Consider the following 22,565-nt stretch of genomic DNA (forward strand, 5'->3'; position numbering starts at 1 on the left):
AAAGGTTTAATGGACTCATAAAGCCATGTCATGGTTGGGGAATAATGAAGGAACTCATGGATTTCTAAGTTATCTCCCTTCCTTCCTTCCTTCTTCCTATTTTTCTTTCTTCCATATTATGCCCAATTTTAACCTAGTTTGCAAGTTGAAGAATTACTAGGAATTTTAATGACCCATCTGGGTGTCTAATGTTCTTATTTATAAACTTGAATTAGCCAGCCGAGTTGTGAAGAGAATGGAATGTATGGTTTTCGGTTCTGGGATGATACGCAAAATAAAATAATAGTAAAGAAAAAGTTTAGTGAGGGGGCTGTGTGAACTTGTTAGTCATATTTGTGTTTTGCTCACAAGCAAATAAATTTAGGATGCTGATCTTTGTTATTTATCTGATTTACTCCATATACCCATACAGAGATTTAAAGTTTTTTATTTTCAGCAAATGAGTTCCTTTTGTTACCTTAGTGCCTTTGTCAGTTATCCATGCATTAAAGGATTTTCAGTGTCAGATCTTCAGCATTGTATTGGATGATTCTTGATGGAAGAAGAGAAACCAGTATGCCTTGGAATTTAGTTTTGTTACTGGTAAATTTTAGTTCCAAAGAGACTACTAAACCTGGCTTGGTTATTTTTTTACTCAAAAACATAGTGTTATTGAAACACACTCTGTCATTCAGTTTTAAATAAAATAGGTTGTTTTGAATAAGTAAACAATTAAAATGTGTGTACTGTGTTCTGAGCTGAGGATGTCAGGTTATATGAGTACTTGTCATCTATTGACCAATATAATGAACCTTGAATACAATATTAGACAACTGCTTTCTGATTATCGTGGTTTACTAGGTTGAGAGTTTCTGTTTGCTTGGGTTTCATATTACTTAAATGAGAAATAACATTAATGCTGGTCCAGCCAATGAAAAGTCATACAGTTGACACTAGAATGTAAGCCCCATGAGGGCAGAGACTTTGTAGGTCTTGGTCACTGTTATATTTCTAGCTGTTAGAATCAGACACATAAGAAGCACTCAATACCAATTTGTTGAATGAATGAATAAATAAATAAATGTAGGATAATAGATTGAGAAATTGTATAAAGTCTGTGTCTTTCATGCTCTATTTCCCTTGGGAAATATAATAAAACTATAAATTTATTCTGTAGGTAAAGAACAGGCTTCAATATAGTAAAACATACTCAGCATAAATGACCTATTTTAAAAGATTACCCAGCCACATTTTGTAGGTCATGTTTGCCTTCTTCTAGATAGTCTCACATCCTTGATCAAGTAAATACAAGGATTCTTTATATAACTCCTGGCTGGGCTGGATGCGGTGGCTCACACCTGTAATCCTAGCACTTTGGGAGGTCGAGGCCAGAGGATTGCTTGAGGTCAGGAGTTCGAGACCAGTCTGAGCAAGAGTGGGACACTGATTCTACAAAAAATAGAAAAATTAGCCAGGCATGGTGGTGTACACCTGTAGTCTCAGCTAGTCAGGAGGCGGAGGCAGGAGGATTGCTTGAGCCTAGGAGTTTGAGGTTGCAGTGATCTATGATGACACCCCTGCACTCCAGCCTGGCAACAGAGAGAGAGAGAGACACTGTCTCAAAAAAAAAACAAAAGAAGAAAGAAAAGAAAAGAAAATATATAGTTCCCTGAATCTTAAAGCAGGTAGAGTAGGAGGTGAACATATTTGAATGCTTATAGTGTACTAAAAGTATGTGTGTGTGTGTGTGTGTGTGTGTGTGTGTATAAGATCAATAGCAATTATTTTCATTTGTACAAGTGAGAAGGTAAGCTCAAGTGAGTGGTAAAGCCTCATTTTGAGTGAAGTTCTGTCTGACTTCAAAATCCATGCATTTGATTTCATGTTATTTTTTCTGAGTACTGCAGTTTAATTTCTGTGGTTCATTTCACAGTGAAACTTCTTGAAGGAGTTGTTTGCATATACTGTTCCCAAATTCTTACTGTGATTAAACCCGGTGAATACTTTTCAGTCTTATATTACCTGACTTCTTTTGTACCATCTGACACTGAAGGTCTTGAAGGTCCCACGTGAGATCCTGTCTTCACTTGGTTTCTTCCATCTCCTGGTTTCCTACCTCTGACCACTCTCTTGAGGTTTCATTAAATTTATAGACTATTAGACAGGAGAAATGACATCTCAATTATATTGTTTTCCTGTCTGTAAACATGCATAGTTCCCCTTTTAAGTCTTTTAAAAATGATTTTCAACAAAGTTTTATAATTTTCTTATAAAAGTTCTAGATACCTTTTGTTACCAAAAGTAGTATCATTTTTTATAATTAAAAGTTTTAACAGTTTTTTGTGGGTATAAAGAAACTCAGTTTTTATATATTCTTATTTCAGGCAACTTATCTGAATTATTTCCAATAGTTTATCTGTATTTTCTCTTAATTTTTTTAAAAAAAATTTATTTTGGAATAATTTTAGATCTGTAGAAGATTTACAAAGACTTTACAGAGTTACTCTATGTACTCTTCCCCGAGCTTTCCCTAAGGTTAACTTCTTACATAACCGTGGCACCTTTGTCAAAACTAAGAAATTGATGCTAGTACAATACTGTTAACTATGGACTTTATTCGGATTTCACCACTTTTTCCACTAATGTCTTTTTTTGTTGTTCCAGAATCCAATCCAGAATATCACATTGCATTTAGTCTCTTGATTTTTAATGCAGAGAATGATACCATCTGCAAATAATAACAGTTTGGTCCATTAGTTTCCAAATCTTTGTGTTGTTCGTGTGTACACACGTGTGTGCAGGTATTAGGTGTGCATATACATACCTTCCTGTGCTAGCTTGGACTGACCAGTCCTTCCAGGCTGTACTTGCCCTGTGTCCTCTACTCCTCTCATAAATGTTGGTGCTTCCTTGGATTCCATCCTTCGCCCTTTAATTTGTGTAAGCTACACGCTCTTGGGAAGATCTCAACCACTTTATATCTCCCTGTTGGGGTTAGGTGCAGCCTGTGCTCCCAAGGCAACCATGATTTGCTATGATTACCACAACTTTATTCTAAGACAGATTTCTTTTTTGAACTGCAGATTCATATGGCTGACTGTCTTCTGGATATCTCTATCTGGATTTTCCACAGACACTGCAATTTCAATATGTCTGGAGGGAACGTATCTCATTGTCTTCTCTTGCCAACTTACTCCTCCTCCTCTATTTCTCATCACAACAGTCTCCCAGTTACCCAAGACAGAAAAACCTGGGACTTGTTTCTTTTCCCCCTTCTTCCCTCCCTTCATTTCTTCCCTCCTTCTTTCCTTCTGGCCTTTTACTTCCTTCCCTTCTTTCCCTTCATATCCACTCCTGCTCATTCTGGTCATATCTCACATATTTATTGACTTCTCTCCATCCCCACTATTTCATTAAAAGCCCTCATTCTTTCATCCCATTTCACACTATGAAACTCCTTAACATAGTATTCAGAGGCTGTGACCTCTCCAGCCTCATCTCGTCCCTGACACCCCCTTCCGCAACACACACACACACACACACACACACACACACTCTCTCTCTCTCTCTCTCTCTCTCTCTCTCTCTCTCTCTCTCTCTCTCTCACATTCATACACCCTGTGCTAGCCCTACCTAACTGCCAGAAGTTCCTTGGATGTGCTATGCTTTCTCTCCCTTTCTCCTTTGGAAGTTATATAGTTACAGCATCGATAGTTGTAGAACATATAGGATGCTTTCTTTTTGTTCCCATTTTCTCTTTTCCTGACTAACTCCTGCTAATTCCTTCAGTCTCCATACAGTTGTCACTGCTTCCAGGACATCTATAATCTCCCAAGCTGGCTTAGGTGTAGCCTCTGAGTGCTCTCAAAGTAGCCTGTGTATATTTCTCTCATGGCACTTACAGTATTGAGCTTGTTTAATTATCTGCCTATGACCCATCTTCCCCTCAACAATGCTGTATGTTCTTTGAGATCAAAGACCAATGTCATACTTTCCTTTGTACTTCTTGCTACTTGGCATGTGGCCGTTACCAATAAATGTTTATTGAATGAATAAATAAATGTATTCATCATTTGTGGAGACACTGACTTGACTATTTCCAAAAACCATATTCTTTCACCAGGGACAAACCTCTCTAATTGTCAGGTTCCTTATTTATAAATGGGGAGGGTACAGTGAATGATTCTTTACAGTGTTGATAACTTGATATTTTGTGATTCTAAAATTCATCATCCTTGAGCATATTCAAAAGAAAATGATGCAGATTGTGTAGAACATTCCAAAATAGGAGTTCCAAAATACTTTGAGCACTGGTAGTAACACTGAAATAATAATTTGGCTTTCTGGTTATACTGTTTAACTAATGTGTTGAGTGCTAATGATCTGAGCACTCGAACATTTGAGTGGTTTACTTAGGCTGATCAGAACTTCTAATCTTTTGCTTACGTATCTAAATCATTTTAGAAAGGTTGTGTCAATTTCCCTTTGCTGAAGATTTTGAAGGAAAAGTTGGACAGTTGTTTGCCGTAGATATCGTGGATGCGATTTAAGATGTAACTGTACCATGGTAAGACTAAGTGACCACTAACATTTTGCCTATGATTAGATTCTCCAATTTTGTGGTCGATAGCTTTTGCTTTTATGTTTCAACAGAGAGAAAAAAAAGAGAGAAGTTAAGTTTTAAGCTTGGGTAACACACTATTTATTTTTCCAAGTTCATCCCTTACTGGATTTAATATCAACATTAGAAAGCCACCAGAAGTGTGTGTTTATCAAAATTGTTAACTTACATGCATCTAGAAACTGACTCGAAAGCGTCAGTTCCAGCTTGTTGAAATGACTTGGGTTAAATTAGTGTCTAAAGTTCAGTTTAGAAAGATCTTTTACTGTATGTTTTTTTTTATTTTAAAAACTTAAAAAAATGTAAAATGTGACTTAGATACAGAAAGTCACCTAAAACAAATTTGTATTTTAATGAATTACTGCTATTTGAAGATTCTTGTAACTGTAACTCAGGCCAACAAACAGGACTTTGGCAGCCACCCGAGAAGCCTCTCTATGCCTCTATCTCTATCACAGTCCTGTCTCCCCAGTAAAAATGTACAGATTTTATTTCAGTCACTTCTTCATTTTTCTTTCTTTTCTTTTCCATTTTTTTCCTTTTTTTTTTTTTTTTTTTTTTGAGACAGGGCAGGGTCTTGTTCTGTCAGCCAGGCTGGAGTACAGTGGCAGGATCATAGCTCACTGTAGCCTCAAACTCCTGGGCTCAAGTGATCCTCCTGCCTCAGCCTCCCAAGTAGCTGGGGACTACAGGTACGCATGTCCCGCTAATTTTTAAATTTGTAGAGATGAGGTCTGGCTATGTTGCCCAGACTGGTCTCGAACTCCTGGGTTTAAGCAATCCTCCTGCCTTAGCCTCCCAAAGTGTTTGGATCATAGGCATGAGCCAACTAGTTCTTTATTTTTCTTAATAGTTTTATCACACAAATGGGTATCCCTGAATAGTCTACTTTAGTTTTGCCTTTTAACATACATGAATTTTTAACCCTCTTTTCATCTCATGTCCTCCTTCCATTCTTTTTTCTCTTTGCAATTATTTTTTCAAGAAATTGCAAAGTCTCAGGACACAAAATGCACACAAATCAGTATCTTTCATATACACCAGTAACAATCAAGCCAAGAATCAAATCAAAGACACAATACCTTTAACAACAGTATCAAAGAAAATAAAATATTTATGAATATATTTAACTAAGGAGGTGAGAGACCTATATAGTAGGGAGAACTACAAAACACTGAGAAAAGAAATTGTAGAGGATGTAAACAGATGGAAAACCATACTATGCTCATGGATCGGCAGAATCAACATTGTTAAAATGTCTTACTACCCAAAGTGGTCTACAGATTCAATGCAATCCCTATTAAAATACCAACATCACTTTTGCCGATCTAGAAAAAATAATTCTATGCTTTGTATGGAACCAGAGAAGACCCCATATAGCCGAAGCAACCTTAAAAGAAAAGAACAAATTAGGAGATATCAATCTACCAGACTTCAAACTATACTACAAGGCATAGAGAGGCTTCTGGGGTGGCTGGAAAAGCCCTGTTTTTTGACCTGAGTCGCAGTTACAAGGCAATAGTAACCAAAACAGCATGGTACTTGCACAAGAACAGAGACATTCACCAATGGAGCAGGACTGAAACTCCAGATAGAAAACCATCCTCATATTGTCATCTGATCTTTGACAAAGCAGAGAAAAACATATACTGGGGAAAATAATTCCTATTCAATAAATGGTGCTGGGAAAATTGGATAGCCACATGTAGAAGAAGATTGAAACAGGATCCACACCTCTCACCTCTCACAAAAATCAACTCATAATGGATAACAGACTTAAACCTAAGGCATGAAACCATAATAATTTTAGAAGAAAATGTTGGAAAAACTCTTATAGACATTGGCCTAAGCAAAGAATTTATGAAGATGACCCCAAAACATTCACAGCAACAACACAAATAAATAAATGGGACCTGATCAAATTAAAAATCTTCCACACAGCCAAAGGAAACTATCACTAGAGTGAACAGATAGCCTACAGAATGGGAGAAAATATTCTCATGCTACACATCCAATAAAGGGCTAATAACTAGAATCTGTATAGAACTCAGGAAAATTAACAAGAAAAAAATCAAACAACCCCATTAAAAAGTGGGCAAAGGACATGAGCAGAAACTTTTCAAAAGATGACAGACTAGTGGCCAACAAATAAATGAAAAATTGCTCAGCATCTCTAACCATCAGGGGAAATGCAAATCAAAACCACAATGAGATATCACTTAACTCCAGTAAGAATGGCTTTTGTCAAAAAGTCCCAAAACAACAAATGTTGGCATGGATGCAGAGAGATAGGAACGCTCATACACTGCTGGTGGGACCGCAAAGTAGTACAACCTCTATGGAAAGTAATATGAAGATATCTCAAAGAACTAAAAGTAGAACTACCATTTGATCCAGCAATCCCACTACTGGGTATTTACCCAAAGGAAAGAAAGACATTCTATAATAAAGACATCTGCACTAGAATGTTTATAGCAGCACAATCCACAATTGCAAAGATGTGGAAACAACCCAAGTGCCCATCAGTACATGAGTGGATTAATAAAATGTGGTATATGTACCATGGAGTTCTACTCAGCCACAAAAAGCAATGGTGATCCAGCACCTCTTGTATTATTCTGGATGGAGCTGGAGCCCATTCTTCAAAGTGAAGTATCACAAGAGTGGAAAAACAAGCACCACACGTACTCACCATTAAATTGGCACTAACTGATCAACACTTACATGCACGTATGGAAGTAACATTCATCAGGTGTCGGGCAGGTGGGAGGGGTGTTGGGGGATGGGTAAATTCACACCTAATGGGTGCGGTGCATGCTTTCTGGGGGATGGGCACGCTTGTAGCTCTGGCTTGGGTGGTGCAAAGGCAACATATGTAACCAAAGTGTTTGTACCCATGTAATATTCTGAAATGAAATTAAAAAAAATTGCATTGTTTGATCTATAGGGTATCTCCACCTGGATTTTGCTGATTGCTTTAGATGTGTAGGACTTGACCGTTTTGAACAAGTGTGGCTGTTTCATGCCTCAGTCCTGGAATGACATTCTACCTGGGATATCATTACCCCTTGTCTCTCCCTAGCTAATACATTGTTCATGTGATTATCCCCTACTAATCCTTCAGAACTTAGCTCAAAGCTCATCCCTCCTAGAAATATTTCCTGACTTTTCATCTCATAATAAATATGTCCTTTTCTGTAGTCTCCTAGCACCTGTGTAAAACTTCAGTATGACACCAATCGCATTGCTGCTTCTTTGTCTTGTTAAAAAATACATATTAAGAGGTTTGTTGCAAGGAATTGGCTTTTACCATAGTGGGGGTTGGATAGGCAAGTCTGAAATCCGTAGGCAGGCTGTCAGAATGGGCAGGCCGGAATTCTTGGGCAGAGGCTGAAGCAGCTGTCCAGAAGGAAGAATTACTTCTGGGAAGCCTTAGCTCTGCTCGCGAGGCCTTTCAACTGATTGAATCAGGTCTGTGAGATTATCAAGAATAGTCTTTACTTAAAGTCAACTGATTATGAATTTTAATCACATCTATAAAATACCTTTACAGCAACACTCAGATTTGTGTTTAATTGAATTACTGGGACTAGCCAAGTTAACACATAAAATATTGATCATCACATGGCATCTTTTGTTTTTCTCTCTGAACTTATGCTTAATTGTTTTTATTTTTCTTTTTCCTACTTTTGGCCTCTGAAAGTTTCCTCTCTTTTTTCATGCTTTGACATTGTTAGGAGCTTAATACTGGGAGAATTTTTCAGAATATCTAATCCATCATATTACCCATGTCTTTCTTTTCCATGAGGCGCTTTCATCCAACAAACATTCATTAGATACTGCTGCGTGCCGGGTACTGTGCTACAGCTAGGGATACAGAGATGGAGAAGTTATAGTTCTCTGCGGTCCAGAAGCTCACAGTCAGTGGGGGGGACAGAATGTGCCATAAAACTGCTCTGAGGCCATGCACGCTCGCTCATGCCTGTAATCCTAGCACTTTGGGAGGCCAAGGTGAGAAGATCGCTTGAGGCCAGGAGTTCAAGACCAGCCTAAGCAAGAGTGAGACCCCATCTCTACAAAAAATAGAAAGATTAGCTAGGTGTGGCAGCACGTGCCTGTAGTCCCAGCTACGTGGGAAGCTGAGGGAGGAGGATCGCTTGCGCCCAAAAGTTTGAGGTTGCTGTGAGCTATGATGACCCCCACTGCACTCTAGCTCCAGGGACAGAGCAAAAAAGACCTTGCCTCAAAAACAAACAATAAAAACAAAAACAAAAGAACCCCAAAAACTGCTTTGAGCGGAGGAAGCAAGATAATATGAGAGCTTCCTTTCATATGAATAGGTGCTTAGTATACAACAAAAGAATGTTTTTATACTACAAAAAATGTTCTATTTTACAGTCATTTATTAATTACTTTGTAGGTGGCAAGCTTCATATTTTTTTCATGGAGAAAATATCTTGCTTTTTTTTTCCTGCTTTTTCGATAGCTATGGCAGAAAATGTTCAGGCGTATAATAAAAAAAGCTGATTTTTGATACTAATTGCGGTATTAAGTGTTTTTATATAATGTGAAAACCAGGGCTTTAACATTTATCTAAGTATAAAAATATAAAGTAGTATTTTATTATTTCCAGACACCAGGCTGAAGATGACATCTCTAGTTAGGCATAGAAGGGAATTGATCATTTTTGTGGTGCAGAATTGTTGATCGGTCGTCCTCCATTTTTCAGAACAAATTTTTTTTTTTTTTTTTTTTTTGAGACAGAGTCTCACTCTTTTGCCCGGGCTAGAGTGAGTGCCATGGCGTTGGCCTAGCTCACAGCAATCTCAAACTCCTGGGCTCAAGCGATCCTCCTGCCTCAGCCTCCCGAGTAGCTGGGACTACAGGCATGTGCCACCATGCCCGGCTAATTTTTTCTATATATTTTTAGTTGTCTGATTAATTTCTTTCTATTTTTAGTAGAGACAGGGTCTCGCTCTTGCTCAGGCTGGTCTCGAACTCCTGAGCTCAAACAATCCACCCGCCTTGGCCTCCCAGAGTGCTAGGATTACAGGCGTGAGCCACCGCGCCCAGCCTCAGAACAAATTTTTGCTAGGTTGTCTGTTTTATTTCCTGAAAAGTGTAGAAAATTTTAGTCTGTACTCTTTATGTGGAAATGTAATATAATTCCTTTCATTTCCAATCTTAAAAGTACTTAATGTTTAAAACTACTCCTTTAAGAAGACCCTCCCCTAACCCCAGCAAATGAAATGTATCTTTAGTTTACGCCTTTGCTGTGCCATAGGATCCAATGGCTTTGTTTATTAAGAGTCTTGTAGATCTCAAGTATAATTATTTTATTGTATCTTTCCTCACTGTAAAGTCAATCCAACATGGAACAGTGACAACAAAAAAGCTTACTTGAGTGTAACCAGATTTAATTTCACTGGACTGAACTGTCTGGCCTTCCAGTATCCTTGAGTACTGGCTGAGATTTCACATTGTATAGAACCAGCAAAGTGTCTCAAGGACTCTATCTGAAACATTAACAGTTTTTAAACCCTTCAATACCTTGCTACCCCAGCTTAACTTTACCCTTTTCTGCTCACTCTGTGACACAGGAGTGACAAGGGAGTCCCGAGGCACTGATGCGCTAGCAGGTCTGCATCTCACCCTCTCTAATACCACTTAGTTGACATCTGCCCCGTATTCCCTGCACCACCACCCCCCCCCAAGCTCACCAATTTTCAAGTGCATTAGTTGCTGCTCAGGTGTCTTTCGTCTTTATATTGTGCAATTGTTGTGGAGCTTGCTCTTTTCTCTGTGGTGCTACAAAGGTAATTTTTCCCATTACTTACAGTCAAACTGCAACTGCAAGCAGAAGAGAGAGGGGTTGTGTCTATCAAAGGAGTGTGTGCGAACCGTTACCTTGCTATGAAGGAAGATGGAAGATTACTGGCTTCTGTAAGTAATGCTTTCTGTTTTTGCGGTTTTTTTTTTTTTTTTTTAAACACAGCTCATATTAAGTAGAGACTGGATTGGACTTGGGGCAGTCTTGATTCGGACCATGAGCTCTATATCACTGCTTTTGCTCTGCAAAGCCATTAAACTGTAATTCAGAATTTTTTCCTTAAACCGTGCAATCAAACATGAAGATCAGTGGGAATGGACACATAAAATTTTGATTATCTGTTTTCAGATTTATTCTGTAGAATGTGATATATGAAACATTTGCCGTATAGAATACTAGTTGAGAATGTGGGCTTTTGACCTGGGTACGAATGCTGACTCTGCCACTTACTAGCTGTGTGTTCTTGGGCAAATTATTCTGAGTTAGTTCCCTCACTTGTAAAATAGAAATAGTAATGATCCAATATCACTGAGGTTTTAATTCAATACTATATATCAAGTGCTTACATTAGTTTCTGACACATAACAGATCCTCAATATTGTTACTTCCTCCTCATGCTATTCTTATGTATCAATCAGGACAGGAACTTTTCTTTTTTGTTTTATTACAGCTAGTCAAGGGGCCTAGCTCCAGGCTAGTATCCTTCCCACTAGTGCAGGCTCCCTGTCAACTTCACCATTATTATCAGAAATAGGATTGCATACCTGTTGAGCATTCACAGTGTGTGGGGAATGGTGCAGGAAACTAAGGAAGTAGGGCCAGGTGTGGTGGCTCACACCTGTAATCCTAGCACTTTCGGAGGCTGAGGCGAGAGGATCGCGTGAGGCCAGGAATTTAAGATTGCAGTGAGCTATGATGATGCCACTGCACTCTAGCCCAAGCAACAGAGCGAGATCCTGTCTCAAAAAAAAAAAAAAAAAGAAGAAACCGTAGAAGACACAGATCTTATTCCTTTCTGCTTGGGGGAGTAGATAGGACATGTATGTAGAAGTGTGTGTGTGTGTGTGTGTGTGTGTGTGTGTGTGTGTGTTGTGTGTCTACCAATGCCAATGGCCAGTTGTAACCTCTCTATAACTTCCCCCACAGAAGTGTTCTAATAGTGTCAAGCAATTGTGGTGTTTTGAGCTGTACAAATAGTTTTTGAAATTTTTTTCTGAATGAAGACCTATGAATTTTTAAAGATGATGAAACAGATTTATAGAGAAAAAGGATATTTTAACCATCCCAATTTCAGATTGATTATCTGACAAAGATACACTCATGTTGATATTATCAATTTATGTGATATTTGCAGGATAAATATCAATAACAAATTTGGGTGTAGCGGCTCTTAATTTTGAGAGGGTTAATTGGATTAATTTTAGAGTCCTCTTCAAGAATAGCCAATACTTATTGATTGTATAGTGTGCCAGATGCTGTGCTAGGCATCAGGCTTATAAAACTGAATATTACATGGTCTATATACCCTTAATGAGTCACAATCCAGGGGTGGCAGAAATGTAAATAAGTATTTGTAATAATGTGTAAGGCTTTTGATGTTTTGCTTCTATATTTAGCATACATGCATAGTAATAGAGGAAAGGATAATAAATATTATGATAAAGGAAGTAATATATGAAAGGAAGTGGCAAAATTTGTCTAGAATTGGGGAGGATGACCTATAAGTAGAATTTTAGGTGATGTAGAGGAAGGAGTTCAGCAGGCAGTCAGGGAGCAAGAGTAGACAGGAGGGTGTGGATAACTCTGGGACATACCACATGCAAAGGCACGGATGCAAAAAGCTCTGTGGGGTATCTCTAGCATTACAAGTAATTCACTCACACTGGAGTGTAAAGTGCAAAGGAAAAGAAAGGTGGAAGAGAAGAGAGAGAAGGCTGGAGAGGTAGGTAGGCTTTCTGTGGAAGGGCCTTACACACCATGCTGACTGTATGCGGTGGAGAGCCGTGAAGAGTTTTAAGCAGAGACCTGATCAGATTTGAATTTGAGAAAGATCACTGTGGCAGCAGTGTAAAGAATGCATTTGAGGGGGCCGACACTGATGGAGAGAGACCAGTTTAGAGGGCCCCTGTCATGGTCCAGGCGAGTGGTGATCAGACCTGGCAATAACAGTGGGACAAAGAGGATAGAGTCAAGTGCTAGCACTTGTGATTGATTTGATTTAGGAGTGAAGTAGAGAGAAAAGTCAAAGATAGCTTTTAGGTTTCGGCTTGGATGAAAAGGTAGATGAGAAATGGGAAGGAGGAAAAGAGAAAGATTTGGGAAAAGGTAGGTAGTAAGTTCAAAGTTATACCTATTTAGTTTGAGTTACCTATGGGAAATTCAGGTGAAGATGTTCACTAAGTAGTTGGAATTATAAATCTGGAGCTCAGAGGAGAGATCTGCATTGATATATAGATGTGAGTATCATCAGCTTATAGGTGGTACTTAAATGAGGAGAATGGATGAGGTTTCCTAGGCAAAAAATATAGCTCTAAAAGATGGACAATTTGTGACTTTTGCTTCTTCCCCTCTGTCCTTGTCTTTTTTTTTATACCAATCTCTTGTCAACACAAGAGGTGATATAATACTTTCGTAATCTACCAAAGTAGCATTTTAAATATTTCCCAGGACAGTGAATCAATAAGTAAGTTTGGATGACTTTATATTATAGAAGAGAGAGAAAGAAGTGTTTGCAATTCCCCTACCCTTTTCACCTTAGGATGAAATCACTATACAAATCACTATGGCTTCTGTAGTAGTGTTAGTTTGGCTACTGTCAGACAGTGAGAGTGGTAGAGAAAAGAAAGGAGATGTGTACATTTGCTTCTGTCAGAACTAACTATGGACAACACTAACCAAATGGTTATAAAGCACCAGCCTTTTATATGTCTGTCTTAATCTGCCTCAGTGAGTGCCTTGAGATTAGTTATTACCCTGGTCTTACACTTGTTAAGATTAGAAGTTCCAGTAACCTAGTAATCATGGTGACCCTGTAAGATAGTCACTGGAGGGGCTATTCATCTCAAGAGCATAGGCTGAAATATCGGAACATTTATAGTGATAAAAATCCCCATAGTTGTTAAAAGTGATGAAAATAAACAACCCCATTAAAAAGTGGGCAAAAGACATGAACAGAAGCTTTTCAAAAGAAGATAGACTAATGGCCAATAAACATGAAAAACACTCAACGTCACTAATCATCAGAGAAATGCAACTCAAAACCACAGTGAGATATCACCTAACTGCAGTGAGAATGGCTTTTATCAAAAAGTCCTAAAACAATAGATGCAGGTGTGGATGCAGAGAGAAAGGAATACTTACACACTATTTGTGGGACTGCAAATTAGTACAACCTCTATGGAAAACAATATGGAGATTCCTCAAAGAACTAAAAGTAGACCTACCATTTGATCCAGCAATCCCTGTACTGGGTATTTACCCAAAGGAAAAAAAGTCATTTTTTCAAAAAGACACTTGCACTAGAATGTTTATTGCAGCACAATTCACAATCGCAAAGATGTGGAATCAACCCAAGTGCCCATCAGTTCATGAGTGGATTAATAAAATGTCTGTGTACTTCATGGAGTACTACTCAACCATAAAAAATGGCCTTTTGAAACAATCTGGATAGAACTGGAGACCATTCTCCTATGTGAAGTATCACAAGAATGGAAAAACAAATACCACATGTACTCATTATAAATAGGAACTAACCAATCAGCACTTATGTGCACAGATGGAAGTAAAACTCAATGGAAATCATGCAGGTGGGAGGGGGGAAAAGGAGGTGGGTGAAGTCATACCTAATGGGTACAATGCACACTATCTGGGTGATGGCACACTTATAACTTTGACTCAAGCAGTACAAAAGTAATCCATGTAACCAAAACATTTGTACCCCCGTAATATCTGAAATTAAAAAAAAAAAGTGATGAAAACAAAAGGTGCTCTACCTTAAAGTATACTTCTGAAACTAAAAAAGGAGACAAATTATAGTCCTGAAAACTAAACTGTCATCTCATTCTTACAGAATTCAGGGACTAGGCATTAAGCTTCCTAAACTGTTGATTATGTATCACCAGAAGCATAAGATGCTCTAAAATAAACAGCATTTTCTAGTTTCTTCCTTAGCTATGTAGCAACTTCCACAGGATTAAGGTCATAGCATTTTATTTAGCCTTAAATGTGTTTCTGTCTCCTTGGATGTGTATTTACTCTTCTTGATGCAATAGATTTCCACCCCATTGATGCAGTAAGAATTAATTTAGCAATGCTTAGAAATTCACTAAACGCTCTGTAGGGACAAAGCCATGGCTGTTAAACATAAATAGAAAATTCAGGATTTATTAGTCTCCTTTGAGGAGTGGTACCAGCCAAGATCCAGTTGTTGTCACTATTTATATATGTTCCAGCTCGCATCATATGACCTATTCCTGCCAAGTTCACAAATTAATCTCTAGTCTTACCATCTAATTTGTGCAGCTTGCTGCCATGCCTTTTCAGCAGCAATCCTATCTCAAATCGGTCTGGGTGGGTTGGGGTCAACTTTCAGATGGAAAAGTAAGTGTCACCACCTCAAAACCAAAGAGATGAGGCTAGTGATTCAGTAAGTGGCACATTCTCTCTCTGAGTCAGATCCGTAGACCTTGAGCTGTCAACAGCAGCTACTTTTCATGTAAGTCCAGTGTTCCTATCAGTAGCCATCATTTGGGGATGCAGATGTGCCTCATAACCTGGAGAAACTGGGATTTATGAACTTGCACTTCCCAAAGGCATAATCCTTCCCACTCCTCTACCTGGGCCTTTTTCAGATTGCTGTGTTACGGCACATCTTGGGGTTCTTCTGCATTTTACCCGTGTGTGATTCCCGCAATAATTTCTAAAACATTCTAGTTTCCTCCCAGAAAGACGAGTACTCTGGATACATAAAACATTTGGTTTCTAAGAGTTATGTTAGATTGATTATTACCAGTTAGAATACGAAAGAAGACCGGTTTGTATACCATTTTTACCCAAACGTCTTCACATATTAATGGTAGGAATGCATTCAGGCTACTGATTTCTCACCGTTTGAAAATATTTCTGAAGGGTCTTTTCTCTCCTTTTGAAGTTATGAAATATGAAAGTTGAAAGAGTAACTATGATTTAACTGCCAAAGCCTATATTTGGAGGCTGCAGTTGAGTAGTTCTTTAAAGCACAATAGACTTTTTACTCAATTCCATAGCAGGATAAATTTTGTTGCTATGAGCAACAGAAGCCAAGAACAAATATTAGGATTTATGATTTAAGTAGTCATAGTGAGGTTAATTGTACTTTTGAGTTTAAATTACCAAACAACCACAATGTTAGCACCGGTATGAAAAAACTTGACTGTTCATCTGCTAGAAAGTTGCACCTTATTTCTATATAATGCTAGAGTATAGATCATGATACTCCGAAAAAAATATCTCAGTCAGTTGTAGAATATAACTTGTGTTGATCCACAATGGTGAAATATGGAAAAGTTATTTATATTCTCTGAGGATATTCATTTAATTGCTATAAAAGTGAAATACATTTTGCCTATAGAATAACTTTCTTAGTTGAGGGGACTTAACAATGAAATGAAATCTACAGTATAGTAAAGTGGGGAAAATAGATTTTTGAAGGCTTAATTAGATTGACAATCTATACCGATTAAATTTGTCAGAAAAATACAGTAATTGAAGAGGAATGTAGGCCATTTTTCAGAGATAAAATACTAAATTAAATGCAAACGTTAATGCCTAATAAGAATTACTGCTTCTTTTAGAACAAATTCTTTAAATTTTTATACAACCTATAGATAATTACAAGATTAAGATCAAATTTACTTTTAACTTTGCACAATTTGTGTGTTTCATTTTGTTCTGAAATTGCCAACATTGATACTTACATCATGTCTGTTTTTAATTCTCAGAAGTGTGGTGTAAGCAAAAGCATTTTCAGATTCCTATTGAGCAAACTCTCTTATAAGCCAAAACTGCAAATTCAAAGTACTGTAAAAGAATAAACAACCCAGTAAACAGAGCATGAGGAAATGGTCATAAGGTTCAAATCTAAAATTAGGAGTGGACTAGAATTGTGAGGCCAATGCACAAGGAGAGGAAAGCGGAGGTGGGGGCGAGGGCTGGGAGGATATGGGGAGCAGAAAGAGAATTTATTCTGTTAAAATAGTTATTATTTCTTTTCTGTGTGCAAAGGCTATTAGAGATTGGGGGAGATTCTAAAGATCATTTAATCCAATCTTATTTTACAGATGAGGGAAGTGATGCCCAGAGAAGTTAAAGGACTCGATCAAAGATACAAGTTAGTTAGGGATCAAGGCAAGATTAGGGCCCAGATTTCTCAGCCCACCAGAAGTCCTCACAGATGTCAAGAGTTAGGATAGTCAAACTCTGGAAAAGGACCATCTGGTCTAGTTTCCTCAGGGACCAAGTAGCCCATTTAAACCATATTCTGTATTTCAATTTCTAGTGTGGATTTTCCCTGGTCCTACTTCTTTAGTTCTTATTTAGATTTTTCAATGCCATTGAATTGTATTTTTATGGTACACTATCTAAAGTAATTTCATTTGTTCATTGATTTAGCAAATATTTATTGATCACTTACTCTGTGCTAGGCACTGATACAGCATTTGACACAATAGATGAAAATCTTTACCTACATGGTATTTACAGTTTGATGAAATAAAGTGATATGTATATATAAACAAATTATCTGTATTTGGGCATTGTAGGGCACAAAAATGAATGAGGTGCTTTTGTTTTTCATGTTATAGCTAGAGTTACTATATCCAGTTACTTGAGAAACTCTTTTTTATAATGGTACCTGTAGCACTAGGGTCAGAGACGTAATGGGATAGAACAGGAAGGCAGATCCCATGGAGCTTTTGAAGGCTACTATAAATATTTTGGCTCCTACTCTAGGAAAATAGACAGCCATTTAAAAAAAAATAAATTTTAGTTTTAGAATAGTTTTAGGTTTGCAGAAAAGTTGTAAAAATAATAGTGTCTATATACTCCATACTCAATTTCTCCTATTATCAACGTCCTATGTTAGAATGGTACACTTGTCACAGCTAATTAACCAATATTGATATGTTACTACTATCTAAAGTTCATACTTTATTCATATTTTCTTAGTTTTCACCTAATGTCCTTTTTCTGTTTCAAGATCCCATATTTAGTCATCATGTTTTAGTCTCCTCTAGACTGTGACAGTCTCTTAGACTTTCCTTATTTTTTATTACTTTGACAATTTGAGGACTACTCGTCAGGTATTTTTTAGAATGTCCTTCAATTTGGGTTTGCCTGATGTTTTCCTCATGGTTAGACAGGGATTGTGAGTGTTTGGGAGGAGGATCACAGAAGTAAGGTACTATTTTCATGACATCATATAAGGGTACATGCTATCTTCGTGATTTATCACTCATGATGTTAACCTTGCTCACCTGGCTGAGAGAGTATGTGTCTTCACTGTAAAGTTACTCTTTCCCCCCCTTTCCGTACTATACTCTTTGGAAGGAAGTCACTGTGCATAATCCACACTTAAGGGATGGGGGGTTATGGTTATACTCCACCTCCTTGAGGGCTAGTATCTACATAAATTATTTGGATTTTTTTTGCATGGGAAATTTGTCCATTCTGCTCCATTTATTTATTTATTCAATCATTTATTTTTGTATATGCTCACAGATATTATTTATAGTTTGAGTTATAATCCAATACTACATTACTGATTTTGTTGCTCAAATCGTTCCAGCTTTGGCCATTGGGAGCTCTTTCAGTTGGTTCCTGTACTCGTTGACATACCCCACTCAATGTGTCTATTTTGAGCACTTTATTACTTTTTGTCCTACAAGATGCTCCAGGACCATCTTGTATATTCCCTATGCCAGCCTAGAATGAGCCGTTTCTCCAGGGAGACTTTGTTCCTTTTGTTGGAGAATGGTATTAGAAACCATGGTCTGGATGCTGGGTGTGCTTTTTGCTACTGAGGTGTCTTTGCTTTTAAGCCCTCTCAGCTGACGGAACAAGAAATATATGCATATACTAACCACACTGTGTATACATATCTATAGATATTTCTATATTTAGCCAGCTGTATCTATATTAAACAAGAGTCAGTTCATACTGAGGTCTCCAACCCTACTCTATGGGTACCACATGAATATTTTAGCCTCCCTTCCTTGGCTTGTCTGTAACCTCCCACCCCAACAGTGAGAAACCTGGCTCCCACCATTTCCCAGGATCAGCTTTTCATTTTGTATCAATATCCCACATAACTTTATTTTTTTTTGAAATTTTAAAGTAAATTAAATATCTAGACAAAAAAGTCAAGCTATTTGAAGTGTTGATTATGCTTTTTCATATTAATTAGTTTCTTCTGTGTTCAGATACCCCCCTGAAGGGTCAAAGTCCCAGCACCATCTTTACGATCATTAGCATCATCACCAGTATCAACAAATGGTTATTGGGCCCTCTTATAGGACCCCCCTAAGCTGGTTTATGTGGACAGCCTCCAGGGAAACTTTGATGTGTTGCCCCTTCACTAACATATAACAGATTTATATGATGGCCATACATGTGTATATCTATATTTGGTTTTTTTTTGTGGTTCATACCTTTTAGAATTGAGAATAATGTTTTATTGGAATTATTTTACATAACACACTTTCTAGCACTCCAGATAAATGAATACTTTTCAACTTCCAATTTTGTGGCTATTAGCATTAGCAAGAAGGAAAGAAAATTATGTGATGTGTCTGTTGCACAGTAGGTGCTCAATTAATGCTTACTATCTCCATTTGGATGTCTAATATTCATCTCAAACTCAACATGTGCAAAACTGAATTACTAACCTTTTCCTATAAAGTTTTTCCCACTCATAGTTTTCCCCATCTCAGTTGATGGCAAGTCCATCATTCTAGAACATAAACTGCAGTGCTATCCTTGATTCCTGTTTCTGTCACACTGTATGTCCAGTCTATCAGGAAACTCTGTTGACTCTCCCATCAAAATATAAGACAGCTTCTTGTCTCTACTGTTAACTCTGTGATCTGAGTCCCTATTCTCTCTGCCTATATTACTCAGTAAGCCTCTAACTGGTGTCTCTGTGTCTACTTTTGGCCCCTTGTAGTCTTGGCAGCAAGAATAACCTAGAAAAATATGTCAGATCCTGTTTGTCTGCTCAAAAGCCTACAGTGGCTCTCCATTTTCTTAGAGTGGGAGCCAAAATATTTACACTAGCCTTCAAAATTCTGTGGGTTCTGCCCTCCTGTCCCATCCCATTACCTCCCTCTCTAACCTCATTTCCTACTACTCTTCCTCTCAAGCTCTCTACTTAACCACATTGGCCTCAAACACTCAGGTATGATCCTGTCATAGGGCCTGTGCACCAGCTGTTCTGATTGGAATGCTCTTCTCTGACATCTGGGTGCTTAACTCCTTCACCTCCTTCAAGTGTTTACTCAAAAATCAGTTTCTCAGTGGAGCCTACTGTGACCGTGCTGTTAAATATTACAGCCTAACCTCTGCCCCCACCACTCCCAGTCCCTCTTACCCTGCTTAGCTTTACTTTTTTTCCCTCATGTTTCTCATATTTTAACATAGAATATTATTTGTTCAGTTATCCTTATTGTGTGTCTCCCCTAGCTAGAATTTGAGTGGCACAAAGGCAGGGGTCTTTGTTTAGTTTTGTTCACTGATGCATCCCAGGTGCTTAGAAGAAACAAGATGTATGCATTGAATGAATAAATGCATTGTTTGAACTGTGTGCTTCCTGTACCCTCAAATTATTCTTAAATCTTAAAAAAAATCAACAAAATAAAGGAAAACTTAATTTGATGAAAAGATGTCAGGTAGATACATGGACGAAAGGTGTCCATACTCTAAAATAAGTTACTAAAAGCACTGAGCTTTAAATTCCTCATTTTTTTTTTTTTTTTTTTGAGACAGAGTCTCACTGTGTTGCCCAGGCTAGAGTGCCGTGGCGTCATCCTCGCTCACAGCAACCTCAAACTCCTGGGCTCAAGCGATCCTCCTGCCTCAGCCTCCCGAGTAGCTGGGACTACAGGCATGCACCACCATGCCCGGCTAGTTTTTTCTATATATTTTTTTTTAGTTGTCCAATTAATTTCTTTCTATTTTTAGTAGAGACGGGGTCTCGTTCTTGCTCAGGCTGGTTTCGAACTCCTGAGCTCAAACAATCCGCCTGCCTCGGCCTCCCAGAGAGCTAGGATTACAGGTGTGAGCCACTGCGCCTGGCCTAAATTCCTCATTTTTTAATGAGTATAATTATGTTAAAAAATTGTTGTGATTTTTAAATGAAATGATGTACATGAAAAGCCATCAATAACCATGAACTTCTCAGCTGTTAGCCTGTATGAAATAAGGCCTTAAAAGAAAGGTACAAGTTGTTACAAGCCCTTAGAAGTCACTTATCCACTTCCTCTATGAGGTTCTTCTGAAGACCTTTTTCTCTTAAGTTTGAAATGGCGAACAAACATTGAGAATAGGAAAAGAGCTCTGTAAATATGTTTAGAATGTTTAATAAAAATTATATTGTACCAAGTTTTAATAGGAACACTGAGATCACAGTCACTGAAGATGATTTGTAAACTTAGAATGGACAGACTTGAAAATTGTATTTATATTGGGCTGTTAAACATCTGCTTTTCTTAAGAACTGAATTCTGGCTCTCCTAGTGATTTAAAAAAATGTCGTCAAGTGCAGAACGGTTGTTTTGTAAATTTGCATGGCTGAACATTCAGCACAGATGCAAGTTTTCATTCCCGCCACTGTTTTTTCAAAGGTACTAGTAACTTCTGTAAAAAAAAGGAAAAAAGTTTGTGGGTTCCGTGATGTATCCACTTAGTCCCTGGTACTATTTCTTTTCTCTGAAATACTAGGAACTGGCTTAAAAGGCAAACATTATTGGCATGGTAAGTATCCCAGGAGGCCAAGCATTGTAGGGAGTGCCATCTAGCAAGGTGGGGCCTCCGGAAGCTGACAGTACACCAAAAATGAACATATGATGGAATGGTCTTAAGTTTGCCTCTGGAGAATCAGCCTGTGAAGGTCGATGATGATCTTTAACATTACCTTCATGATTACTATGACTTTTCCTTTTACTCTTTACTTCCCCTCCACTTCTATTCCTGGTTTTAAACCTGGAATAAGAAAAGGAGAGGTTTTTTTTAATCAGTTGCAATGAAAATAAAGTTAACACAGGTTAAACTTCAGTTCATGTAAGAAGGGTAACTAAATTTCATCCAAGGTAGAGTGGAAGTATTGGATTTGAAATATCTGCATTACTCTTGGAATGTTTATATTACTCTTACCATACTTGAATCTTTATGAACAGCACAAGACAGTCCTGTGTATCATATATCTGGGTCCTGTACAATGTTTGCTTCTCTGTAAGGCCACTTGATTTATTTGGATCAGAAAGACTTAAGTGTTTTTATTGATAATGTATTATATAATTGCAAATTAGTTGTTTGTATTTCAATTTTTAAAAATTCAATGAACAGTGGTCAAAATATTAAAACCAAGCAAATATCCAGTAAAATTCTTATCTCTAGAAGCAGATTACAGTATCTAATATCATACCCTTATGTTAGATGGCTGAGACACGTTATTTACTTTTAGGTCTTTTCCAGTCCTTTATTTTTAATTTTTGTCATGTTTTTGTCACAGTTTGCGCGATTGTTTGCCTTATCTTGGAACCAAAGAATCTGGGGAAAGGTTCAAATCTTTTTACTGTGGGTTTTCCCAAACCTGAAGTTTCCTGGATATGAGTAATACAAAAATAAGCTGAAATCTGGCCTACTCATTAATACAAAACCATATATTTATGCAGTGTATCTATGTATACATCTTATATGTGTAGATACAAATGTGTAAAAATTTATATGGTTTTCTATATGTTTTTCATTCAATTGATAATATATGTAATTGTAATGTAAAAAATAAATGATGTTTTTTCTTTTAAAGTGAGTAAACTCTTGATCTCCTCCCTCCCCACGCTAGAGGTCAGTAAGTATCATCAGTGCTACCGTGTGAAGTAGTGTT

At 37.7% G+C, this 22,565-nt stretch overlaps 1 protein-coding gene across 1 annotated transcript in view; it reads left to right on the forward strand.

Moving 5' to 3' along the window:
* The window catches only part of FGF2 (fibroblast growth factor 2 (basic)), a 55,609-nt gene that overhangs the window by 31,903 nt on the left and 1,141 nt on the right, over positions 1 to 22,565 (forward strand). The window contains exon 3 of the mRNA XM_012650403.1: positions 10,440 to 10,543. Within this exon, the coding sequence (XP_012505857.1) occupies positions 10,440 to 10,543 (104 nt within the window). The remainder of the gene's footprint in view (positions 1 to 10,439; positions 10,544 to 22,565) is intronic.

The sequence above is a fragment of the Propithecus coquereli genome, unplaced genomic scaffold (genome assembly GCF_000956105.1).
Source record: "Propithecus coquereli isolate 6110/MARCELLA unplaced genomic scaffold, Pcoq_1.0 Scaffold323, whole genome shotgun sequence".
NCBI classification, from domain to species: domain Eukaryota; kingdom Metazoa; phylum Chordata; class Mammalia; order Primates; family Indriidae; genus Propithecus; species Propithecus coquereli.